Here is a 23,070-nt window from a genome sequence, read left to right on the forward strand (position 1 = left end):
TCAAAGTCCTGCGGTTTTCCTCATAAGCGTCCTCCTAAACCAATGTTTGTGTGTGTGTCATGTTCCCAGAGACTCCTCTGCTGAGCTACTCTTGTCAAGTAGGCCCTGCAGCTCCGTTTGTTTGGGAAGCTTTGCGATTCTAGTACATTTCCTCCCTCTTCTTTCTGGGCTTGCTGGACTTTCCCCTTTCCTAAGCAAAAACAAAGCAAGACCAAAAAACAAAACAAAAACAAAAAGCCCTGCGTAACGCTGTTGAGATCAGCTCGGCAGCCTCTGCTGGGGAAGAACAGCCATGTGTGCCCCCGTAATCGCTTTAATTAGCCGTACATTCTGCGGGGCACAAGGTCTGCCCCGGAGCAGATGGTTGGTGGGGGCTGTGACCGGGCTATTGTGGGCAGAGGCCGTGCCAGGCCCACAGGCTGCAGATGCTGGCCCGGCCTCGGTGCTGGAGGCCCGGGATCCAAGGGGCTCGGGCCATCTGCTGCGCAGTCCAGCCAAGCAGGTGTCCCTCCAAAGAAGGCATTCCTGAAAGCAGCGCCGCCTGCGCGGCCCATGTGGGGGGGGGCAGCCTCGTCCAGATGTAGGGAGCTGCCACAATGGCCAGCAGGCCCCGGGGCTGAGGCTGGTGCGGGGCTCCCTTTGTCTGCGTGAGGGGGTGGGGCTACAACTCTGACCTTCTCCCCTCTGTCTGCTCTCCATGGGCTGTGGGCCAGGCCACTTAGGATGGTCATGTGGAAGCGCAAGCAGCCCCTGCCTGCTGTGGCCAGCCAGGGGCCACTGTCCCACATGGGCCGGGCCCTGGGGAGACCCTGCTCCTAAGCTGAATCAAAAGTTGATTGCTTCGCCGAAACCGGTTTGGTTCAGTGGATAGAGCATCGGCCTGCGGACTGAAGGGTCCCAAGTTCGATTCCGATCAAGGGCAGGTACCTTGGTTACGGGCACATCCCCATTTGGGAGGAGAGAGGGTGTGCAGGAGGCAGCTGGCCGATGTTTCTAACTCTCTATCCCTCTCCCTTCCTCTCCGTAAAAATTCAGTAAAAGAAAAGTTGCTAGCTTCATCGAAACTTCCATGCTCAAAGCTGTCATTTCTAGAGGTCTCTTCTATGCTTCTTCTTAAAGCTGACATTGGTCTGTCTGCCGTTTCTGTCCTCTGCCTTTGGCCCAGTTTGAACAGCCAGGTGAAGAAATAGTTGTTATAATATTTATTTACTTAACAGACACTTAGCACTAATTTGTACCAGCCGCCGTTTTAAGTGCTCTCCAAATATTAGCACACCCTCCTAGGTGGGCATTGCTGTTCTCTTACCCATGGGGAGACTGAGGCACCTTGGGTGTTAAGGTACCCCGCCCAGGGTTGCTCAGCCAGCCTGTGGCAGAACTGAACTGAAATTGAACTCGGGAGCCTGGCTCTGGAGTCCAAACCTTTCACCACATCATTGTTGTGGCTGCAATAATAACAAGAGCTCACTTTTCCCAGGGCCGCGTCCCCATTGGCTGTGTGTTCCCTCTTTGCAGATGAAGTGAGGCACTGAGGGGTCACCCAGAATGGCGAGCCAGGCAGACGGTCTCTCAGCATCCCCTGGTGCTCATGCATGCCACCGTTCTGCCTCTGGCGTTGGGACTAAATCCCTCAGAATTAGTATTTTTAATTTATTAACATCTGCTCTTTCTCTGGTGAGGGGGCTACATGAAATTTTAAGGGAAGAAATCTAACATCCTTTTTTTTTTTGGGGGGGGGGGTGAATTAATACTGGAACACATCCCAGTCATTGTCCCTCCCTTTCTCTCCATTTTCCCTGAGATGTTTGTGGTCGTCTTCCTTCCAGTGCCCCCGGCTGGCCTGTGTCTCAGGCCACCTGCCAGGCTTGCCCTGCCTGGGTAAACCTGCAGCAATTAAACCACCGTGTTCCGGAATGATGCCTCCTCCTATTGGTGCTGTTCCAGTAGCCAACGATCTAATCCCCAACCTTTTAACCTGCCTCCCTCCCACCCCACCCCTGCTTTTTAATTGGAATTGCTGGCTCCAGGCAGTGAGAATGAAAATAAATGAGCTGCGAATGAATTGTATCTCCTCACTCCGCCGCTGCCGCCCCCCCATTGCAATTTAATAAACGTTCAGCCGCCATGTGCTTACCTCCTTCTTTATCAGGATGGCAAACTCCCTCTCCAGCCGAGGTGGTCTTGGAATGAAAATGCAGCCATTAGCATAAACGTGCTTCTCCCTGTCAGGGCTGCTCCTAGCTGGACCTGTGTTCCTCCCACAGGGCCAGGGGAGGGATGCTTGGGAGATTTTAAAGCAAGTTACCCCCTACGCTGCCACCCCTGGCTCTACAAGCTTGTGTGAAGCCATTTGAGCCGCTGGTGCTGCCTGCGGTGTAGAGGTTTTGCTGTTCCGAAGCCATTGGGGTAGGCCCATGGTCGGCAAACTGAGGCTCTCAAGCCACATGCTGCTCTTTGGCCCCTCGAGTGTGGCTCTTCCACAAAATACCACGTGCGGGCACTCACGTACAATGACATTGAAACTTCGTGGCCCATGGGCAGAAGTCGGTTTTCGGCTCTCAAAAGAAATTTCAATCTTTGTACTGTAGATAGTTGGCTCTGTTGATGAATGAGTTTGCGGTCCACTGGGTTAGGCTATTTTAAGAATTCCTCTTTTGGATAGTCCTGGTCACAACCCCTGAGGTAGGTCTCAGATGGGTGTCCCTGATCTTTCCACACTCTGTCCGCTTGGGCAGCTCTGGTTCCAGCTGGGTTTCACCCATGGGCCTCCCACCACCCACCTCTCTGTCAGGGGCCCCGTGCTAGAGGACAGACATTACAGGTGCTGCACTGTGGTAAATACGGTCATTTAAGGAAGAGGACTTTCCTTTTCTCCCACCCCCACGTCACAGGAAATTCATTCCGTGAAAATTTGAAGAATAGTGAAGTTGTACCTATTTATGTTGCATAAACAACATTTATAACAGCAAAAGGAAATGCCATAAGATTGTTTCTCGTGTCCGTCAAGCAAATGTATCCACTTCATTGTCTCTATTTCCTTCCGGCCTTTGTCTAATTGTATAAATATTTTTGCCAGCGGTAATATTAGTGTAGATAGCATTTTTGTTATGGTCTTCCACCTAACATTTCATAAGACATGTTTCCATGTTCCTACATGCTTTTATGATTACTCTTTTAATGACTACCGTTATGATGATCATTACACTTTTATGCCCCAACGTTGACTATTTTAAATGGTTTTCAATAGTTTGCTCAAAAAAAAAAATGCTAATTGTATGTATTTATGTCTGTGTTTTTATGCTTCTTTTGGTTTTATTACCATATGAAATTATTGAGTTAAAGAGCATGGATATTTTTATGGCTTTTGATACATTAAGTCATTTGCTTTACTAAAAGGGTAATATCCATTTACCCTGCTACCAGTAACATATAAACAGGCCTGTTTTGAATTATGTGTTGATGGTAATAGGAGTCCCATCTCACTTTTCTAATTCAATGGGAACAAACTGATCCCTTGGTTTGCATTTCTCCTTCTTTGATTGCTGTGGCAATGAACCTTTCTCTGGGGTTTCAGGGGTTGCGCTGTATCCGATGCCTCTGGGTTAGGCTATCTTAAGAATGCCGCTTTTGGCATTTGTTTAATTGCGTTGCCTCTCATGCAAATTGTCTGTACTCTGTGCATATTTACTGGAGACTTGGCATTTTTCTTACAAATTGATACCTCTCCAGGGCTGCCCAAATTAATGCTTTCAGTTTAAGCGTAATAAAAAACAATTGTAAACGTGCATTCGATATGTATTACATAAACACATGTCCACTAAAAATAAGACTTTATATAGTGCTTATTATGTGCCAGGAACAATTCTAAGCGTTTTACCCAGCTCTGTGAAATATGTACTACTTTGATCCCATTTTACAGATGGGAAACTGAGGTGAAAGAGGTTAAGAGATTTGTCCAAACCCAACCTGGTAGGTAAGCCAGGATTCAGAGCCTGGCAGTCCAGCTCCTACGTGCGTGCAGTAACCCCACAACTCCATCTCTTATTAGTTAGGGGTGAGAGTCGGGAAAAGAAGGTGCGGGGAAGTACCAGCCTGGGGATTGCATCAGATACATGCACCTGGTCCCATAGCCTCGTGAGATGTTGGAGACAGTGAGTGTGTAGCCTCTTGATCCTCTGAACTAATGGCTCACTGTTTTAAAATGCATTGAGAAGTGAGCAAATATGAACAATAAACTTTTATGTAGCAAGATACACAGCTTGTCGCTTTAGGAATTGTTACCAAGGATTTTTTGAAGGTGTGTTTGCATTTTTCCAGCTGTATCCCAGCGAGGCTCCCTCTATCATTCATATCCAGCGAGATTCATTTTGCCATTTCTCCTGCCAGTTTATGCTGTTCAAAACCATCCGCTGTTTGTGATTTGGTGGGTTTTATTTTGACCAAATGATTCTTAGACCATAGAAACCTATTTTTATTTGTTGTAGGTGGATTTAATGGATTTTATTTCAGGGTGTGTCCAACTTATAATACTGAATGAGTTTTCACATTTGGGGTGCCAAAGTCGGACGAGAATTTAAATCATTTGCTGAAAAAAATAGAAATCTATATATGTAAAAGCCTACTATACAAATTGTCCCTGCAGAAGTTCAACCAGGAAACCGATTGCTCTCTATGACAGGCACTGACCACCAGGGGGCAGCACGGAATGAAAGAAGGTCCCAACCAGAAGCCAGAAGGCCCCAATTGGCCCTGATTGCTGGCCAGGCCTAGGATCCTCCCTGTGCATGAATTTCGAGCAACGAGCCTCTAGTATTGTAAATAAATAATTTGATCTATTGGATGAGAAAATAGAGGACAGACAAGCAGTGTGCTTTTATTAATGGGACTTTATTGATTTAAAACTTTTAATATACAAACAGTTGAATTCTTCCCCAAAAAATAATATTGGAAAATCTATGAAGGACTATTTATTCCACTGCTCCCTCCCTACACCCACCATGCGTGGACATTGCCAGGTTGGATCTGTCTTTATGTGGAAATGCGGGCTGATAAAATTGTAATCAAATTAACAAGCAAATATCATTGCACCCTAACTCAGTTTCCACAGTGACTTTCACTCGTCGTTGTCAGTGCGTGGTTTCAGTTCAGTGTGCAAAATCTGGGGAACTCTCTGAATTGGTATTACCTTCAGTATGTTTTTAGGTAAAGTATGGAACTGTGACGCCCTGTTGGATGGCTGTCCTTCGGTTAAGAGGAGAGGCCTGAGTGCCAAGAGGAACAAAGTAGGCATGCTTACTCAGATCAACTCGCACTAGCTACTGAAAGTCAACCTGCTCACTGCCTGCCATGAGCAATCCGAGCTCTGGAGACGGGAGTAATGAGGCTTGTTTTCCTGTTGAGTTTGTTTCGGGATTCTAAGAAATCAGCCAGCACAGAGAGTGGTCAAGGGAGCTTCATTCCTACCATTGGCTCTTTGCTGAGACAGCAGCCAGGTTTGGAAGGGAGGGTGATGGTGGTGGGGGGGGGGATACACCTTTTTTTTTTTTTCCTCAATGAGTTTTCCTGCGATGGTTGTAGAACACATGTGTCAAACACAAGGCCCGAGGGCCAAATCCGTCCCGCCAGGCCTTGCAATGTGGCCCGCACCGCGCTGTCATCACTGCACTCCGCTGCATTTCCATCACAATGACAGTTTATGACTGTTCAGTAAACCATTCGGCCCGCAATTTAGGCTGGATTTTAGATTTTGGCCCCTTCTCTGATTGAGTTCGACACCCCTATTGTAGAACCTCCCAAAAGCAGTGATTAGGCAGCTCACTAGTGAGGCCAAGGCCACTGCGGACCTACTCGTTGCCCATGGTTGGAGCAGACCTGTGCCGTGTTGGCCAGTGGAGCAACGCCTGGATTGGGGCTCTGACTTGTGTCCTTGGCCCAGTGCAGTTGTGCGCCAGCCCAAACCACTGCTCCATGCTGGGACGTGGAAAAGACCCAGTAGCAGTAACATAGCATATGCTAAGGGGGTAAAACGGCCCAGGTCAGATAAATGTCGCTGTTTTTAGTGTAAGTTCCTGGCAGTGTCCATTTGACCTTTCTAGCCTTCCTCCTTTTGGGTTGCATCTGTCCCCTCTTACTGGGCTGCAGACACACTAGGCTCATTCCTGCCTCATTCTGCAAACAGCACCTGCTCCTTCCTTTTCACCTGGCTGTCGCCTGCTCCTGCTCACCCTCAGGTCTCAGTTTAGACGATCGATTCTTTAGGAAGTCTACCCAGATCTCCCACGTCCGAAGGATCCCATGTATTCTCATAGCACCTTGAACTTCCCCATCATAGCATGTATTGTAATATACTACCCTATTGTACTTCCTGGTTTGATTTTTTGTTTGTTTGTTTTTGTTGTTGTTTTGTTTTGCCTGCATGTCTGCATTAGCATGTACATTTCTTGAGGCAAGAAATATGTTCATGCTCTTCATAGTTGTATTCCAAAGATGGGGCAAAACTCCTGGCACCCAGTGCACATCTGTGGAGGAACACATTCACCCACACATGCATTCAGATGCTTGTTGGCTGGTGGGACCTGAGTGTTTGCTCCAGCGTGGTTTTGTTGGTTGTGGCAGGTTGTGCTGTGGAATAAGTGACTTTGCCGTCGTGGTGAAACTCCGCAGAAGGCTGTGTGGTGTTTCTTCAGAGGCTGGTTGAGGAGGAAGCACGAGGGGGTCCTGGGACTGTGACTCATGCAGATGATGCTTTCAGGGGCACTGATCTCCTTCTTTTGCCTCCTCTAGCCCTGGAAGACGCAGCCCAGTGAGGAGTACGAAGCAGAAGGTAGGAGCTCAGTGTGTGTGGGGGAAGGGCGGCTGCCATTCACGGGCATTCTCCACACTCCCCTTCCTGCATCTCCTGGCCTTCTGACAGCCGTGCTTACTGGAGGCCAGCGAAGAAGTAACCTTAAGAACAGAAGCAAGAAAAATTCACCCTCAACTGATAGCTTATAGTTCTAAAATACTAACTTTTACCATCATGCAAGATAGGAGAACTGAAACGTAACATTTCACTATAGCTAATTACTCTCTTCTATAGACTTCGAAATTAATCTGAGCCATCCTGAATTAAATAGCGACCTATCTCTTGACAGGTTTTAGATGTATTTAAGAAACATCACTTGAAACATGTATGGTTTTATTAAGCACAATGTCACCCCAATAGATTCAATTAAAAAAAAAAAAAAAAAGAGCATTCAAAACAAGTTGATCTTTGGCCAGCAGATGGCACTGTGGCTCAGCTGACAGACCCTCAGCTGGCTGCACAGACTACCCTGGCAGGCTATCTGTGTACTTAAGTGCAATTACAGCGTGTTCTCCAGGTCTCCAGCCTGGAAACACACAGCAGTAATGGGCATAATCTCTTCGATAAATAACACTAAATGCTCTTCTCAACCCTCCAAGTTCTTCCGGGCACACAAAATTGTGCCAGTAATTATCTCATGTTTAATGACCTTAAAGACCAATAAGAGGGCAAGTCGAAAATATAACTAGAAGTGAGAACTTTTAATAGAAAAATAAACTTTGATATTTAAATAAGTCATTTTATCCACAAGCCTTTGCATAGAACTTACCCTTAATATATAGATAATGAATAACTTGCAGCTTACAACCTTTTTTTATTCTTTGGAGTTGGGCCGTTTTTGCCAGCCAAAATATTGATAGGTGTAAAGGTTTTGGAACAAACTAATCTTGAGACATGACTATTTTCTTCGCAGTAAAACCAGTGCCAGACTAGACTTTCTAGTGCTTAGACTAGACAGAGAGTGGAGGTAACGGGAGCCCTTGTTGAGGTGGGTGGGTAAAGCTCGGTGGAGTGCCTCTCACCCAGCTTTCTCCCCCGCTGTCACCAAAGCCTGAGGCTATCCATGTGTCCGTTGTACTGAGTGAGGCAGGACTAGACCCTCGGCATGGCTGCACGAGAGCTACTTCTTCCACGGGCATGACTGCCAGTGAACAAAATTTTAAAAAGCCTGATTGCCCTAGGTCAATAGTGGGCAAACTGCGGCTCGAGAGCTACCTGCAGCCCTTTGGCCCCTTGAATGTGGCTCTTCCACAAAATACCACGGCAGGGGTGAGTCTATTTTGAAGAAGTGGCGTTAGAAAAAGTTTAAGTCTAAAAAAATGTGTCTCTCAAAAGAAGTTTCAATCGTTGTACTGATGATATTTGGCTCTGTTGACTAATGAGTTTGCTGACCACTGCCCTAAGTGCAGCCCGAGAACCAGTGGTTCCATTGCATTTGAACTTCAGAATTAAATCAAAATGGAATCAGCATTCATAGTCTTTTTTTTTTTTTTATCATTTTTACTTTCAAAAGAACACTATTTTTTTTTTTCTTTGAGATTGGTCTCTCTCTTTGTAATCCCTTTGGAGACAACACAACGTATGCTTTTATTTCAGGCCAGCTAAGATTTTGGAACCCAGATGACTTGAATGCCTCCCAAAGTGGGCCTGCCCCTGCCCAGGACTGGATAGAGGAGAAACTGCAGGAGGTTTGTGAAGATTTGGGGATTACTCGGGATGGTCACCTGAACCGGAAGAAGCTAGCCTCCCTCTGTGAGCAGTACGGTCTGCAGAATGTCGATGGAGAGGTGAGCCGTGCATCACATGTTTATTCATGAAGAGTCATCACCATAAAAGCTCAGCTGCCCACAGGCCTGGAACAGCCATGTTCTGGCTTCCTGAAGTATGTTCCAGAGACTTCCTTCTCTTTTTTTTCTGGGAAGTCAGCCACGAAGATCCTGTCCTTGAGGAGCTGTGTTGTAGAAAAGAAAAACAGACAATAGCTGACACCTACTGAGCCCATACTCGGTGCCCCTCGCTTTACCCCATACTATATATTATATCAGTACAGCCATCGTGTCAGATATATAAGGTGTCCCCCCAACAATGTCTACATACTTGAATAGCCGGTAGCTCAATTTTGAAAATGAACTGTATTTTTAAAAACGCTGCCTTTATAATTACTCAAAGTGTATGTATACATTTTGGAAACAGCCTGTCTTTGTAGACATGGCATTCATGGGTGTGACTGTGGGGAAGGTGTAGAGGAAGGATTAAGCAGGCAGATTGGAGTTGGGGAAATAAGTTGAAGGCCAGGCTGATGAGATTAGGTTTTGGGAGCGATCCCAATACCAGCCTGGGCGCTGTAGCAGACTAACATATAGGAGAAACTGACGTGCTGAGGGTGGTCTGGGTGTCTTGGAGTAAAGAGACCATCTGGTTAGAAGACCAGCTAGGAGCCATGATGCTATTCTAGTCATGAAGAACGGAAAAGGGTCGCTTGGTGGTTTTGAAGAGAGACAGGAGAGAGTTTGAAGGAGTACCCAAAACTCTTGTTTAGCAAAATTGTGAGCTTTGCATTTTCTGAGCTTTGCATTTAAGAAGAGAACAGGCAGGACTGGGTAATAGTTTTGAAACATAAGAATATAAATAATTCCAAGGTATGTCTTTCAAAGAGCTAAAAAAAAAAGAAGAAGAAGAAAAAAAAAAAAGGATTGGAGGGACTAAGAGGTTAGGGCTCGTTGTAGCTTGGGGAACCTTTGATTATAATAATATTTTGAAGCCTTGCTGTCTGTTTGCTCAGGAGTCAGTAGCATTTCCTAAACCAGAGAGAGACTTATCAAAGCTCCCAAGCAGCCTGGCTAGCAGAGGTCTTTTTCCCTTCTTCCTTGTGTATGTGACCATTATATGCCATTTGACTACCTTTTTAATGATTTATTTTTCAGCGGTGGCTGTTGAGTCATAAAATTAAATGCATCCTCCTAAGTATAAACCAGCGCAGAATGTACAATCTCAGGTTGTTTTTGCCAAGAAATAGTTGCACAAGCATGGATTATTTATCCAAGAACAACTCTTGGAACAAACGGCAGCCACTTGCGGGCAGTTGATCTTTTGTGGTGGAATTTCCAGGACCCAGGGCGAGAAGCAGCCTGTCCCGTTATTTTCCTCTCATCGGAGCCGGAGGAGAGGACCGCTCACTGAGGATAGCTTTTCCTTACCACAGAAGACCTGGGCGTTCATCATGATCTCATCAGCACACGATTTGAAATCCCAGAATTGTACAACCGAAAGCAATTTTAGGTTTAGTTACTCCTCACTTCATAGATGAAGAGTGAGATCACTGCCGCTCGCTGTTACCGTGAGGAGGGACGGAGGCAGGAGTGTGGACTCTGCCTTCCAGAAGCTAGGACACCTACAGGGCACGGATGGCACACGGTCGCCCTCGCTGCCAAACACGGCCCACAGGCTGTTTTATTTGGCCTGCGCAATGTTTAGAAGTCGAACGTTTTTGCTGCCCTTTTTTTAAATCAGGAAGTTTTTTTAAAGGTTGGATTTGGCTCCGTTTGCTGGCAGCAGGAAGTGCCTCGGGCCTCTGGGCCGGGCATGCCCTCGTGGGTTCGGTTCACTGCTTTAAAGGGCACTGCTTGCTAACATCTCCGGACCATCCTGCCTCATACAGCACCTTCTGGTCTCCGTGAATATTTGGGATTCGAGGTCCCTATTCTAGTGCATTATTTTGCACATTGGGAAACCAGCCATCCAAAGATCTGTCTGATGTAGCCTGGGGAGTAAGACTGTCCTCAGGCGACTAAGTTTGGCTCCTGCACAGGCTGCAGGGGGCGCCCCAGTTGCTCAGCTGACTTGTGTTCTTTTCAGCCCAACCCCGCTCACCCACCCTCCTCTGAGTCCACATCCTTCTGACGCACCATTTGCCCACTGCCCCGTGCGCAGTAACTGGCAGGGCTCCCTGTGAATGGATCAGGTGACTGGTGTTTAGGCAATCTGGAAGCTATACATGGATTTGGCCAGGGTCTCAGAGCTAAGCAGTGTGGGTCTCTAAGGTCAGAGCCACACTATGCTCGTTAACTCCAGTCTCCTGCAGCTGGATTTTACCGTGACTTCCGGTTTGATGGCCTGGAAGGCCTCGTCCTCTAAGAAAGTGTGCTTTTGGCTGGTAAGAAGGGGACTGAGAAGCTAAGGGGATCTTAGCAAACATAGAATCTTGACCCAAATACCTTTGAGTTTCACCACACAATTCTCCATTTGGAGCTATTGCTTCTTCTGCCAAAGATTTCCACTCCTAAGAATGGTTTTCTTGTTTTAGAGTCCTCTCCAGAGGAAGTGGTATATAAATAGAAATAGAAACAGATGTTTCCTATTGGATAGGGATTGGGAGGGGAAAAAGCATTTGACATGAAAGAAATGCCTCAAGCAATTACAAGAAGAATAAAATGAACAATTCTGAGATGACAGGAATCCTCGTTGCAGCCCAGGCTTAGGAAATGAATATTGTAAATTGAAGGATGTGTTACGAAGAGGCCTTTGTTAAAGTGGACCCAACTAATCATAGGCTCTAATGCAATAAGACTAAATTTGATGTTTATTCTGTTTATTACTTAGCAACACAGGCATCACCAGGGAGCTTGTTAGAATTGCAGGATCTCGGCCCCGCCCCCACATGAACTATATCAGAGACCACATTTAACAAGATCCTCCAGCAACCTCTGCTTTATTCCCTGACGGCATGTTCCCATAGAAAAGAGGAATCCAACTGCCAGGAGGAGAAAGAGGTCTTTACCCAGTTTTGTGTTTCGGTGATTCCTCTGCTTTATTCACCTTTCCTTTCCCCTGTTGAGCTGGGAAACAAACCATCTCCCCTGGCGAACCTATCAGAGAGACTGTAGCCCAGTGTCCTCTCCCCCCATTATATGATGAAGACCACATGATTACTGTCAGAGGTTGCACAATGGCCAGAAAAATTCCCTTCTTTTTACACCTCTTAGAATCCTTCTATTGCACACACACAAAATCCTTTTCCTCCAATCTTCACTTCTCCCATGCTAAAGCATGAGGACAAATAAAAACACACAGTCTCGTTCCAAATAACATTCTAAATCCCACGCCAGGGGTTTCAGATCTAAGTCTTTAGGCCATTGCTATCTGCTCTAGACCAGATCCTAACATACCATTTTAAAAAATTAAATATACGTACAATATTATGTAAAGTAACCACTGTACAATGACTCAATGGTCAACTAACTTTTACTAATACATCACTAGTAAGCTATATCTCTTAAGTAATTTTTTAATTTGTGAGAATGATGTGTAGTAACATTAAAGATTACCTGCTCACCTGGCTGCCATTGCTCAGTGGTTGAGCATCAGCCTGTGAACCAGGAGGTCATGGTTTGATTCTGGGTCTGGCACATGCCCAGTTTGCAGGCTCAATCCCCAGTGGGGGTTTAGGGTGCAGGAGGAAGCCAATCAGTGATTTTCATCATTGATGTTTCTATCTCTCCCTCTCCCTTCCTCTCTGAAATTTAAAAAAGAAAAAGGGTTCCTGCTTTAAAAGTGTGAGTAAAAGAAAAAAAGGTAATTGCTAACTTGTGTAAAGATTGTGAAGATATTGAAATGGACTTTTGCTTAGTTTGTGTGAGGGAGAAGGACATAATTACTAAAAAGGAAAGTAAATTTAGTGAAACTAGAATAGAGAGACATGTTATATTTCTGGAGTCCTGGGATCAACCTTGATGCCAATTTCTATTGGCCAGTAGTGTACTTTGGGCCTTGAGTATTTGGTTACCTTTTTCCAGGCGCTGGAGGAAGTCTTCCATAACCTTGATCCTGATGGCACAATGAGTGTAGAAGACTTTTTCTATGGCTTGTACAAAAATGGGAAATCCCTTACACCGTCAGCGTCTACTCCGTATAGACAGTTGAAAAGGCACCTCTCCATGCAGGTAAGAAATAAATGGGAAGTGATTTCTTTTTAACATACATTTTTATTGATTTCAGAGGGGAAAGGAGAGGGAGTGAGAGAATCATTGGTTGGCTGCCTCCTGCGCGTTCCCTATTGGAGATCGAGCCCACAACCTGGGCGATGTGCCTTGACTGGGAGTCGAACCATGACCTCCTAGGACATAGGTCAACACTCAACCACAGAGCCACACCAGCCTGGTGGAAGTGGTTTCTTTATAAGTAGAAGTGAAACCCATGTGAATAATTTTTAATGACTTAACCAGTTGTTTGAAGAAAAATACTAAGGAGAAGGAGTGAGGCAAAAGAAGAATAAGAAAGAATAAGCCAGCATGGGGGTAGGGGAGCGGTGGGAAGGTAATGAGGGAATGAGGACACATATGCAATACCTTAATCAATAAAGAAATTTTAAAAAAGAAAGAAGGAATAAGCCCTTAAGGAGGGAAAATTAGGTTTGCAAAATGACCATAAATTACAGAGTGGGAAGACCACTAGTTGTGCCCCTTAATGTTAACTGAAGAAGAAACCTGGTGCTAAGTAGAGACACATCTCATCTAGAGCAAGGAACTCTCTGCCAGAGTTCCTTGTGTTTTTTTGTTTGTTTTAGTTTTGTGTGTGTTTTTAAAAATATATATTTTATTGATTTTTTTACAGAGAGGAAGGGAGAGAGAGAGAGAGAGTTAGAAATGTCAATGAGAGAGAAACATCAACCAGCTGCCTCTTGCACACCCCCTACTAGGGATATGCCCGCAACCAACGTACATGCCCTTGACTGGAATCAAACCTGGGACCTTTCAGTCCACAGAGCCAAACCGGTTTTGGCGAGTTCCTTGTTTTTGATAACCTTTGCATTCTTGGCTCACTTGGGAAAAGGAGATCAAAGGGGCTGCATGGCACGCCCCGCCCCTCATGTAAATTAGAGAAACACACCTCCTGCTCTTGTGGGCAGGACTGACCAGTTTGGCCTTCACCAACACCTTGTCGAAATGCCTGAGTTTGCTCAAGTCGCTTTCTTCCTCCAGTCTTTTGATGAGAGTGGACGACGCACTACAGCCCCTTTGGTGATGACGAGTACCACTGCCTTTCGGGTCTTCTCCTGCCTGGATGATGGACTGGGCTACGCATCAGTGGACAGAATACTTGACACCTGGCAGGAAGAGGGCATTGAGAACAGCCAGGAGATCCTGAAGGTGTGGCAGCAAAAATGGGAGGAAAATTATATTGGGAAAGGGTTGAAAAATTCCAGGTGTTTTTTGAAACTGTGATTTGGTCATTTGATTTCTCCTTAATGATACTTCTATTCACAAGACCTCAAAAATAAGAGGTAACTTTTTCTACCCCCTTTCACCAGGAGTCTGTTACTAACTACTTTCTATGTTTTTAACTCCTAAATTATTGATAAAAGAAATGCTCTTAACTAATCTCTGCTTGGTAAGGATTAGAATTATACCATTGTGTTTATTTAAAGTACCAGATAGCATTTTCTTTAAAAACATTTAAATAACCATGGTAAGGTTTCCTTAAAGAAAGCTAGTTATGTTCCGGACTAAAGATTGTTCCTTAGCAGTCACTAAAGAAATGTAATTATCCATCTCCTAGACCAATGGTTGGCAAACTCATTAGTCAACAGAGCCAAATATCAATAGTACAACAATTGAAATTTCTTTTGAGAGCCATATTTTTATAAACTTAAAATTCTTGTAACGCCACTTCTTCAAAATAGACTCGCCCAGGCCATGAGGTGGGGGTGGGAGGTGGGAAGGTAATGGGGGATGAGAATACATATGTAAGGGACCAAAGAGCCGCATGTGGCTCGCAAACAGCAGTTTGCCGACCATGGTTCTAGACTATACATTTAGCTCTCTGGGCTTGTTAACCTTCACTGTCAGCCTCCAGAGGACAGAACTTATGATTCTCCTGAACTTGTTCTGACCTCCAGGCCTTGGATTTTAGCCTCAATGGAAACGTCAACTTGACAGAGTTGACACTGGCTCTGGAAAATGAACTTCTGGTCACCAAGAACAGCATCCACCAGGCGGCTCTGGCCAGCTTCAAAGCTGAGATCCGGCATTTGCTGTGAGTGGTTTCCTTCATTTTCTTTTCTACTGGTCCAGCAAATGTCATTGGGGTGCCGGTGACATACATGTGTTTCCATATGCAGATGTGGCTACTCTGCTGTCATCTCTGCTGTAAAAACGAGGGAGAGCGTAGATGTGCTTGTGGGTTTTTGAAGGGAGCTGTGCAGTGTCCTCGTTTTGAAAGCTGTTTGGCTGTCTTGGTTTTGTGTTTGTATTTTTAAAAATATATATTTTATTGATTTTTTTACAGAGAGGAAGAGAGAGGGATAGAGAGTTAAAAACATCGATGAGAGAGAAACTGCCTCTTGCACACCTATTGGGGATGTGCCTGCAACCAAGGTACATGCCCTTGATCAGAATCGAACCCGGGACCTTTCAGCCCCCAGGCTGACGCTCTATCCACTGAGCCAAACCAGTTTGGGCTTGTGTTTGTATTGAAGCAAGCCAGATGACAGCATGTTGGGGTCTACTTGTTACTTAGAAACAGTTTCTCTTGAACTTGGTGTATTTCTGATTCCAGGGAGCGTGTTGACCAAGTGGTCAGAGAAAAAGAGAAGCTACGGTTAGACCTGGACAAAGCCGAGAAGCTCAAGTCTCTGATGGCCTCAGAGGTGGACGATCATCATGCGGCCATAGAGCGACGGAATGAGTACAACCTCAGGTGCGCCTGGTAGGGCCGATCCCTCCTTATCCGGCCCCCTGGCCCCGGGCGATGGGGCTCAGCCTGCCTGCCTGCCTGGCCACCCCTGGCTGGCGGGAATGAGGTCTTGCTAAGCCTAAAGGAAAGCAGGAGACACTAGATACTTTCTCAAGTTGCCTGACTCTGCTTCGACTTTTGGTAGAGCCACAGAGGGATCTCTGAGAGATGTGATGGCAGCTTGCTGGTCTTTCCTCCTCCCAGGAAACTGGATGAAGAGTACAAGGAACGCATAGCAGCCTTAAAGAACGAACTCCGAAAGGAGAGGGAGCAGATCATGCAGCAGGTGGGCAAGCAGCGCTTGGAACTGGAGCAGGAAATTGAAAAGGCAAAAACAGAAGAGAACTACATCCGGGACCGCCTTGCCCTCTCTTTAAAGGTAATCTTCCGTTAGTTCTGAGGCCTGGGTCCTGCGGGGGAAACGCAGCTGTGTGAGAGGGCGCGTCCGCCCAGGGCTCGGGCAGGTTTCCCTACGGTTACCCTGCGGGGCCACCCAGGTGTAGCAGAGCCCCGCCTGGGGGTCTCCATTTCAGGGGTATCCAGGCTTCTGGCTTGTCAAGAGCTGGTTCTTGTTCTTCTCTCCCCCTGAAGCTTCCCTGGGTCCTCAGGGCTGTTTGGCCAGCTTGATGCCCTCTCCCTTCCCCGCCCTCCCCTCACTCCTTTCTCTTAGCAAATGGGCTTGTCTCCTGCCACACAGAGCCCATCAGCTTTGCTTTTGTGCTTCCAAATGTGCCTTTTCCCTCACACATCCTGCTCTCCTTTCCCACGCCTTGTAGAGGAAGTGGTCCTTCTCTTTACTGGACTCTGACACCAGATACTGTGGTACAGTGTAGTCTAGAGATAAGCGGGGAGCGGGGTCTGGACTCAGACTGCCTGATTCGAATCCGAATACCACTACTTAATGAAAAACCATGAACAAGTTACCCAAACCTGTTTCCTAATGTGCAAAATGGGCACCATCGTTATGCCTACCCCCTGGCATTGAAATGGGGATTAAGTGAAACGCTCCACATACGGTGTCTGGAAAGTAATTGGTACATATGGAATAGTCACTGTTGTTGAGGTTATGAAAGGTTCCCAAACTCCGCACATCAAAAACGGAGCTGCTTCTCGCTTCCTAACCATCCAACTATTTCCTCTGTTGAATTGTCTCCCTGGTCTGCATCATTGCCATGTGCTATGTCCCAGAAGCTCAAGTCCTCAGTCATCCTCACTCGTCAGGTTTTAAGTCTTGATGCTATGCAATGCCTCTCCGATTTATCCACTTCCTCTCCATTTCCACAGGCTCTGAATAGGCTCAGGATTCATCATGATTTCTCATGGACATAATGTACAGCCTTTCTTTTATCTGTCTGACCTCTGTATGGTCACCAAAGTTGCCTTACTAAAGAACACTTACCATCACACTCTTACCCTTCGTAAGGGTGCAATGTGGTAGCACTGGAGACCTCCAAAATGGGGCTTGCCATACCTTTCTAGCCTCAGGAACCACCAGCAATCCTCCCCGCCTCTCCTTGGTGTCATGCCCCCACCCCCATTGCACCTGCCATCAGCTCTCTCAGTTCCTCGTTGGGCTTTTATGCTCCTTCACCGCTTTCTCCAACACTGCAGGCCAAATTACTTCTTCATTTCCATTTCACTCACTTTGTTCTTGCCAGAAATAAGCCAATTTTCTGATCCATCATAGGTCATTGTATTTGTATCCGACTCCCTCCCACCTCCAGACTGCCTTGGCCAGAGCATCCCCTCAGACCCAAGACCTCAAGATTGCTGCTCATTGTTGCCATCTAAATCTAGACATACTCTGAAGGGTTAGAGTTGTAGAATTGGCATTTTGGGGGAAACGGTATATATTTTTTTAATGCTTCAAACATGTTCTCTTTTATTCCATATTGCTGTGAGAGAGTGTGAACATGAATGTGTTAACATATATTGGCTCTATATGCTTTTGGCAAAATGTACTTTGAAAATACTGTTCTTCCAATCAGCTTTAACATTGGAATAGAAAATAGGTTGAATGGAGTGTCTGTGTGAAAATCTGTGGGTGGAAATCTCTCTAACGAGTATTATTGATATATATACAGAAAAAACCCACCCTTTGTGAACTTCATTTTATTATAATAATTTAAACATATGCCAATTATGAAAAACCTATATGTGTGAAGCTTTTATATCTTTAAACCAAAATAAAATTGTAAATCAAACTCTATCACAAAATAAAAATTCAGGGTTATTCTACTTTTTATAGTTTTTCTGACAGCTGAACCAGTTTTCTCTCATTTGATAATATGTTGAGAATGTCTTTCATGTCATTAAATTTTCTATTGCAATGCTGTCCAGAAGAAAGATAATGCAAGCCATTAATGTAATTTCAAATTTTCAGATAGCTGCATTAAAAGGTTTAAAAGAACAGGTGAAATTAATTTTAAATCATTTAATCTAGCAGTATCTCCAAATATCATTTTGATGGAGTCAGTATACAAAAATTACTGAACAATTTTATATTCTTGTGCTAACTCTTAGGCATCGGGGGAGTGTTCTACACTTCCAGCACGCCTCAGTTAGCACTGTGCGTGTTTCAGGTACTCAGTGTCCACACGTGACTGCCAGTGGCTCCCTATTGGACAGCACAGTGCTATAGGATCAAAAAAAAAAAAAAAAAAAAAAGGAAAGGAAGAAAAAAAAGAAAAAGGAGGCAGGCTTTTAGATTATAAGATAAACATCCATTTTTTAAAAAATATTTACTTTTGTCTAATCTGAAACTTTCAAAATGAACAAATTCTCAATCCAGAGCACTGATTTGTGTGCCTCCTATAAAATGGTACAACAGTTTTCTTATTTCTCAATCTGTGCCTATTTGATTTCCCCAAATTTCCTCAGGAAAACAGTCGACTAGAAAATGAGCTGCTGGAAAATTCGGAGAAGCTGGCTGAGTATGAGAAGCTGACAAACAGACTTCAGCGAAATTTGGAAAATGTGTTAGCAGAAAAGGTAAATCTGTTTAAATGTGACTTCCTGATACCCAGCTACCTAAGTGTGGTTTACGCAGAAGAGCGGGAGCAGTGCCACCAAGAAAATGTCTGCTAGGGAAGGCTGTAGGTGGCTGAGGGAAAGCAGTCCCTCTTGGCAGAGATTTCATTTCAGAGGTTGGATGTGAGGAAACCATTGCATGGCACTGAGAAATGATCCCTGGGTTAGCTGAACACACCCCTCTAGAATGTTCTTCCCATCATCCCGTTGGTAGTGTTCCTACTTAAATGTCACATTCCTTTCATACTCAAGCGACTGGGTGAACACCAGGCTCTGGGACCTTTGGAATGTTATAGGTCAAAGAAGGACACTGGGAAAATGACAGCTTACTCCTTTTCCTTCTCTAGTTTGGTGACCTTGACCCCAGCAGTGCTGAATTCTTCCTGCAAGAAGAGAGGCTGACACAGATGAGGAATGAATATGAGCAGCAGTGCAGGGTGAGTGGCTGGAGAGGACTTAGCAAGTGGAGGCATGCCTGGGTTCCAACCCCGCTTGACGGTTTCCTAGCTGTGTGACCATGAGCAAGTCACTGACCCTGTGGGAGCCTCGATGCCTCATAGGGAGGAGGTAAAAATAATGGGGTTGTTGTGATGATTCCATGAGTAACTGAGTGGAAAGTGCATAGAACAGAGCCTGGGACATGGTAAGCACTTAACCCAAATGCTAGCTGTTAATATTATTATTTAGTATCTTGAAATATTAGGGAATCATGCACACTGCATCTAAGTCTGCTTTATCTAGGTCGGAAATTATCGGTGCTTAGAGGAAAATATGGTTTATTCCAAGTAGAGGACTCTGCGGTCATGTTGATGTGTTTATTCCAAAATTAGCCTTTCCTGATTCATCATTACAGACCTAATTGGATGTAGTTGGCTTTTGTCCCGTGGGGGTTTTTTTCAGATTAGATTCCTTATTTTATTTATAAAATGCAAATGAAGCAGAAACCATGCAAATCTTTAGCTAGTAAATAATTACAAATTACTACCAGAAGAGACAAAAAAAAATCCTTATATAAATAATAGAAATATAGAGTTTTTTAGCTTAGGTATTTGGATTATTTTTTCTTAAATCACAAAGACTTCTTTATTCTAACAAGGTAAGCGTAACTGAGTTCTGACTGCTATAGATGAACAGTCAGAGAAATGAGAACATCACCTCCTTTTGAGATTGCTCATAGTCTGCCTTCTCAGGAAATATATATGCACATCCTATCTAATAAAAGAGTAATATGCAGTTTGACTATCACTCCAAGACCAAGATGGCTGCCCCCATGTGGAAATAAGATGGATGGCAGGGGAGAGAAGTTGTGGGCAGTTAGGGATGACCAGGCTAGCAGAGGAGGGCGATTGGGGGAGACCAGGCCAGCAAGGGAGGGCATTTGGGGTGGGGGGGTAGGGGATGGGGAAGAGGAACCAGGCCTGCAATGGGGAGGGGGGGGCAGTTGAGGGGACCAAGCATGCAGAGGAGAACAGTTATAGGGGGAGGAGGGGGGCAAGCCTTCTGGTGAGCAGTAGTGGGTGATCAGGCCTGCAGGAGAGAGCAGTTGGGGGGACCAGGCCTACAGAGGAGGACAGTTTGGAGGGACCAGGCCTGCAGGGGAGGACAGTTGGAGGGGGACCAGACCTCAGGGGAGGGCAGTTTTGGGTGATCAGGCCTGCAGGGAGGGCAGTTAGGGTGACCGGGCCAGCAGAGGAGGGCAGTTGGGGAGGACCAGGCCTGCATGGGAGGGCAGTTAGGGGGGACCAGGCCAGCCCGGGAGCAGTTAGGCATCGATCAGGCTGGCAGGGGAGTGGTTAGGGTGTGATCAGGCTGGCAGGCAGAAGTGTTTAGGGGCATTCAGGGAGAGGCAGGCGAGCGGTTGGGAAGGACACTTTTATGGACAGTGTGATCAGGCCTAAACGGTGGTCGGAATATTCATGCTACTTTTACAATTAAGTTTGGCTATTGGCTCTAATCAAATAGAAGTGTTTTTATATGTCTTTAAAGTGAATTATGTCATCAGTAAAATCTGTCAGTTCTACCTCCAAAAATTCCCCAAATCCATCCACTTCTCTATTTTCTTGAAAGCTTTTTATAATTTTATAGTTCACCCATTTGAAGTGTACAAATCACAGTTTTTTAGCATATTCACAGAATTGTGCAATCCATTACCATAATCCACTTTAGAACATTTCGTCACACAAAAAGAAACTCTTACTCCACTTTATTATACTTTCTCTCATGACCCCAGCCCTGGCAACTAATCACCTACTTTCTGTCTCTCTAGATTTGCCTGTTCTTTACATTGCCTATAAATGGAATTATATAATACGTGGTCCTTTGTATCTGGCTTGCTTCATTTAGCATAATGTTTTCAAGGTCCACCCATGCTGTAGCATGTATCAGTACTTCATTTCTTTCAGTTGCTAAATAATATTCCATTATATCAATATGACTGTACCAGATTTTATTTATCCACTAGAGGCCTAGTGCACGAAATTCATGCACAGAAGGAGTGGGGGAGGGATCCCTCAGCCCAGCCTGCACCCTCTCCAATCTCGGACCACTGGCTCCTAATGGCTTGTCTGCCTGCCTGATCACCCCAAACTGTTCCCCTGCCAGCCTAATCGCCCTAACTGCCCTCCCCTGCCAGCCTGATCACCCTTAACTGCCTTTGCCTTGGCCACCCCGCCACCATGGCTTTGTCCAAAAGGACACGTCTGGAAGATGCCTAATTAGCACATTACCCTTTTATTAGTATAGATTCATTAGTTGATGAACATTTGGATTGTTTTGAAGATTGTGTATAATGCTGATGTGAATGCTTGCGTGCAAGTTTTTGTGTGGATATATGCTTTCATTTCTCTTAGGTATATACTGAGGATTGGAATTGCTGGGTCATACAATGACTATATGTTTAACTTTTTAAGGGAGTGCCAAACTATTTCCAATGGGTTTGCACCATTTTACATTTCCACCAGTATGAGAGTTCCATCTCTACAACCTGGCCAGTAGTTACTATTGTAAGCCTTCTTTTATTATAGCCATGCTAGCAGCTCTGAAGCGGCATCTCACTGTAGTTTTGATTTGCATTTTCCTGATGGCTAATGATGTTGAGTGTCTTTTCATTTGTTTATTGGTATATATATCCACTTTAGAGAAATATCTATTTAGATCCTTTGCCTAAAAGTGAGTTAGTCTTTTTAGTGTTGAGTTTTAATAGTTCTTTATATATTCTAGTTGCAAGTCCCTTATATAATTTGCAAAAACTTTCCTCCCATTATCTAGGTGTTTTTTGTTTTGTTTTGTTTTGTTTTGTTTTATTTTGTTTGATGGTAACCTTTGAAACCCAAAAGACTTTCTTTTGTTGCTTGGTGTCACCTCCAATACTCATGTTGGTTTTTAAACTCCAGGTATTACAAGACCAAGTGGATGAACTCCAGTCTGAGCTGGAAGAATATCGCACACAAGGCAAAGTTTCCAGACTTCCCTTGAAGGACACATTGTCAGAAGAACTTGGTGTTAACAGCGGTTGCCTTGAGCCTGACCAGGGTAAGCCATTCAGACACCATCTTTTCAGAGTCTCTGCCTTTGACTTGCCTTTTAGAGCCACGGTTGAATGTAGAACAGATAAACTCTGGCTACAATAACAACAGAGAAAGACTTTGGCAGTACTATTTTCTTGAGCTATTTCACTGTGGTCTGTGTTTTCATTCATTCTTGAAGTCTCTATGAGAATATTTCTATCTAATTTTGATAATGTAACAACCAAGGAATGGGAAAATCAAACCACAAAAATATTTGCTATGTTTAAAAAAAGAAACTGGCTACAAGTCTGAGAATCCAGGCCTTGGGAGTATTAGGATTCAGACACTGAACTATTGCTGAATTCTCCCTTTCTAAAAGAGTGAATGACTGGTATGGTGATGATGATGATGATGATGATTTGCACAGGGGGAGAGGGGTGGGAAGTGGGGGCGCCAGAGACCACAGAATTTGGTTTTCTTGTGCTGGCTATGTTAAATGTCTATATTGCCTCTGCAAAACAATAAATAAAATAAATGTGTTGGTTATCTGTGCCTTTGAGGAAGATTTTGAGTGGCAAGGCTAGGGAGCCTTCCTCTATTTATTATCAACTCTTTTCCTCCTTCCTGATCTTCTGCCTCTTTCTTCCAGTGTGTTGAGTTGGAATTGCCTAAAGGGCTCATAATAAACTCTCCTGTTTTAAATACTTTTGCCCACTAATAGTTATTACAGGAGTACAGGTCCTTATAAAGAGTTATTCTTCTCCTCACCTATTTATTCTAGAATAAATAAGGGATGGGGGGAAAGACAAGAAGAAGCCTTAAGACTTTTCTTTTGATTCTCAATCTGTAGCTTTTCTGTAGTGTAAGGATGGAGCCCCACTGATAATATGATACATAGCAGAAGCTTTTCTGGACTTTTCCATAGGTGACCAAGTGTTGGGGGTGCACTATTCCTCTCCA

General features: G+C 44.8%; 1 protein-coding gene across 11 annotated transcripts in view; it reads left to right on the forward strand.

The window, feature by feature from the left end:
* Nucleotides 1–23,070, forward strand: part of NIN (ninein) — a 103,073-nt gene that overhangs the window by 39,872 nt on the left and 40,131 nt on the right. For all 11 annotated transcript variants that reach the window (XM_045580901.1, XM_045580926.1, XM_045580903.1 and 8 more), the window contains 10 exons: nucleotides 6,784–6,823; nucleotides 8,441–8,631; nucleotides 12,637–12,783; nucleotides 13,822–13,989; nucleotides 14,739–14,875; nucleotides 15,398–15,538; nucleotides 15,779–15,953; nucleotides 18,455–18,565; nucleotides 18,952–19,041; nucleotides 21,997–22,135. In XM_045580901.1, coding sequence (XP_045436857.1) covers nucleotides 6,784–6,823; nucleotides 8,441–8,631; nucleotides 12,637–12,783; nucleotides 13,822–13,989; nucleotides 14,739–14,875; nucleotides 15,398–15,538; nucleotides 15,779–15,953; nucleotides 18,455–18,565; nucleotides 18,952–19,041; nucleotides 21,997–22,135 — 1,339 coding nt within the window. The remainder of the gene's footprint in view (nucleotides 1–6,783; nucleotides 6,824–8,440; nucleotides 8,632–12,636; nucleotides 12,784–13,821; nucleotides 13,990–14,738; nucleotides 14,876–15,397; nucleotides 15,539–15,778; nucleotides 15,954–18,454; nucleotides 18,566–18,951; nucleotides 19,042–21,996; nucleotides 22,136–23,070) is intronic.

Source organism: Pipistrellus kuhlii, unplaced genomic scaffold (assembly GCF_014108245.1).
Source record: "Pipistrellus kuhlii isolate mPipKuh1 unplaced genomic scaffold, mPipKuh1.p scaffold_m20_p_1, whole genome shotgun sequence".
NCBI lineage: Eukaryota > Metazoa > Chordata > Mammalia > Chiroptera > Vespertilionidae > Pipistrellus > Pipistrellus kuhlii.